General features: G+C 30.8%; 1 protein-coding gene across 1 annotated transcript; it reads right to left on the bottom strand.

Moving 5' to 3' along the window:
• Positions 1 to 274: 274 nt before the first annotated feature.
• LOC112685811 lies at positions 275 to 2,700 on the bottom strand. Its single transcript, XM_025557820.1, has 2 exons — positions 2,600 to 2,700; positions 275 to 955 (listed from the first exon to the last, which is right to left on the bottom strand). The coding sequence occupies exon 2, from the start codon at positions 920 to 922 to the stop codon at positions 599 to 601; it is 324 nt and encodes a 107-aa protein (XP_025413605.1). The 5' UTR covers positions 923 to 955; positions 2,600 to 2,700; the 3' UTR covers positions 275 to 598.
• Positions 2,701 to 3,244: the final 544 nt, after the last annotated feature.

The following is a 3,244-nucleotide window of genomic DNA, read 5'->3' as shown; positions in this document are numbered from 1 at the left end:
TGTAAAAAAAAAAAAATGTTACTGTAAATACTCAAACTGTAATTAAAGAGAAATTTTACAAAATCACGACTATAACATTTAATTTATAAGATCTCTTTTGATTAAGAGTTGATACAAAGTAGCCATTGTACAGATTCGTTACTTAATCTATTCCGGTGTTTGGGTATAACTAATGATGCCCATATATGATTTCATAATATTGTAGTATAATGTAAAGTCAGTGGTAACACTGGTATTATGGACATTACTATTACGGAAATCGAGTAATATATATTTTTTTTTTTAGATCGCACTCTGTGTCCTATTTCAGTATTGTGAACAATACTTACCCAGTATCTGATAATCATCGTTGAACATAAATTTAGCATACTTTGATTGGCTGGTAAATCGAAGAAGTTTTCGTGTATTAGCGCTTTTTTTCGATCCAAAAACGCAATATCAACGACCGTTAACAATTAAATAACAAGCAAATATTTTATTCGACTGACCATAAACATAGGTAATGGTGCGTAATGCAAATTATTGTGGTATACCGCAGTCGTAGTCGGTACAATGTAACCGCGAACGCGGTCGCAGCGTGATACCAAAACGAGACAGGTTAACATGGTGGCGAAAACGACGTATGGGAAAAGAAACAAACGGTTCGACGAAAATCAATCGACGGAAAACTGTAGTTTTCACCGGTCACCGGGTCGACGATGTCCAACGCTTTGCTTTTCCACTCGGCACAGTTTTCGCGCTTAGCAACAGCGTCCGCAGCGGGCTCCTGATACACGTCGTAGACGCCCACATCATCGTTGTACAGTAAGTAATATCTCGAAGGTCTGCAGAACGAAGGAGTTTCGAACGGGAACATAGCGTTTTCGGCGTACGACAGAAACTCATAACCCGGACGCCCGTAGCCGATAAAGTCCAGCATCATGTCGTGCACCGCGTCATCGTAGTCGGATAACAACTGTAACGCAATAATCGTTGGCATATTATTGTTGGAACTAAAGCCAAGAAGAATATTCACACCCGTACGATGAGCCAACGTTAGGCGATGTCCGGGTGTGAGGCGATTCCATTTGCATAGGTAAAAAATAAAAATAAAAAAATTTAAAAAAAAAACCCGAAAAAATATTCATCCATCGAGAGATCTTTAGCGATTCGATTTGAAGTAATGTGCCCAAAAAAAGAAAAAAAATTAAAAACGATTTTTATAACAGCCACTTCGATTTTAGTGTGGTAAACGCACGAGGATAAACGAAATATTACGTAAAATACGAATTTCACGTTGCATGAAAATAATAAACGATTCAACGGGTTTTCGTTTTTGACTGTTTTCAACAATGCTTCAAAATTCAAAATGCTCTGGACCCGCTGTGGTTATCTTATAATTTGAACGGCGTTATATATCGTTAAAGGAAAAAAAAATACCTTCTAATTATAATTGTTTATACCTTTTTCGGCGGTTTCTTGTTTTCTGTCAAGTCACATTAATTACTTTACATAATCACAACGGTATGGCGTTCAAACGATTTAATATTATAAGGACCAAGGAGTAAAATGATCCTTCGGTAAACGGGTTATGAATTTATAGTTAATTATATTATATATTGCAGAATTCTTTATTATAAATAAATTTTATGAATAATTTAGAATTCTTGTCTCTGTGGAAGTTAATAATTCATTAATACATATCATTAGGTAAGTTAAATGTATAGTAGGTATATCAATATTTTATACTTCATATATAATTAAAGTAAAATAATATATTAATTGACAAACTAACCACTCATTCACTCAGTATAGTAAAACATATGTATGAGTTTTGAGTGGTATTATGATGATATACCTAATCATATTATTCATCATATCATCAATCATCTTATTATAATTATTAATAGGTAATTTAACTGTTAAAAAATCTCTAACTTAAACGAATGACATTGACATGTTTGTATAAAATATTTTATTTATTCGGCCGTGGGGTATGAAATTTGAGTAAAATTTAGGTGACGACATACTTTAGTTGATTTTTCAACTTATTAAAAATTATTTTATATTTTAAATTTTGAACTTGTATATAGATTTCCAACGCGTGACGCCTTAAAAACACCGTTATAATACCCAAACAGAAAAATGTTTTCATAAAGGTTGAAACCAAGAGATTCATTTACGCACAGAATATGTACAATATTTATGCATCGTGATAATAAAAAATAGTAAACAGTAGTTCCTTGAGAAAAGTGGCATGGTAAAATTATTTTTAATAAGTCTATAAGGTTTCATGATTGCAATTTGGTACTATTTATTGTACAGGTACTTAAACGTTTCATTAATATTTATTGTTTTATATAGTACTAAAATAAAAATTTATATCATAAAATCCCAAAATGAACATAAATTATAATCATAAAACCATGAATTATGCAACCTTAAAACATTTCATTTTATTTGTACGAATGATATGTGATGGGTAAAAATTATATGCTGTGTATCATTGTTCATAAATGTTCACTACGCCACTGAGAATAATTGATTTTTAAATTATTTTCAAATAAAACATAAAACTATAATACTTAATCGTATTGCAATCTATGTGATACGAGCTTACCTAATGACCGCCGTCGTCAATAGGTTTTATAACGTAACAGTCAAAATGTTTAGACTCAAGTTTTGCACTCTCTTCATCCAAATAATCTGTAAAAAAATAAAAACACGAGATATTCCATCTCGTATTTGATACGCGTATTATATTATGATATTTGTTATATTTATATACTTAAATTATTGTTGTATTTTTTATATTATATTATATTCCGTTGATTAAACCTACAAATATATCAACTATACATGATTTTTTTTAATATTATATGTAGATAAAATTTATGTTTACAAAAATTGACGTGTGTGAAGTTAGCCCCCCCCCCCCACTACAAAAAATACTTTCCACAATAATTGTAATCATATTTTCTTAATTTTTAACTATTTGTAACCAACTTTTTAGAATTTGTAGCCTCGACCCTTCAGAGTAATCGTAAATTTCTCAATGAGGAGCAGGTTAATGCACGTACAGGAGCTGTTACACGTGATTTTTGTTATGGTTTGTCTAAGATTCAATGATTTAAAATGAGTTTGAAGATTCTTCAAGATGAAGAAGATAGTATAATAGTTCCAAATTCTAGACTAGATATTTATATGCGTTTGAATATTGCCCGTTTATTTAAAATGATTAATAGATGGAAATTTTTTAAGATAA

This window comes from Sipha flava, unplaced genomic scaffold (assembly GCF_003268045.1).
Source record: "Sipha flava isolate LNK unplaced genomic scaffold, YSA_version1 292_pilon_pilon, whole genome shotgun sequence".
Taxonomy (NCBI): domain Eukaryota; kingdom Metazoa; phylum Arthropoda; class Insecta; order Hemiptera; family Aphididae; genus Sipha; species Sipha flava.
Note: the sequence above shows the minus strand (reverse complement) of the source record. Positions and strands in the feature narration are given on the sequence as shown.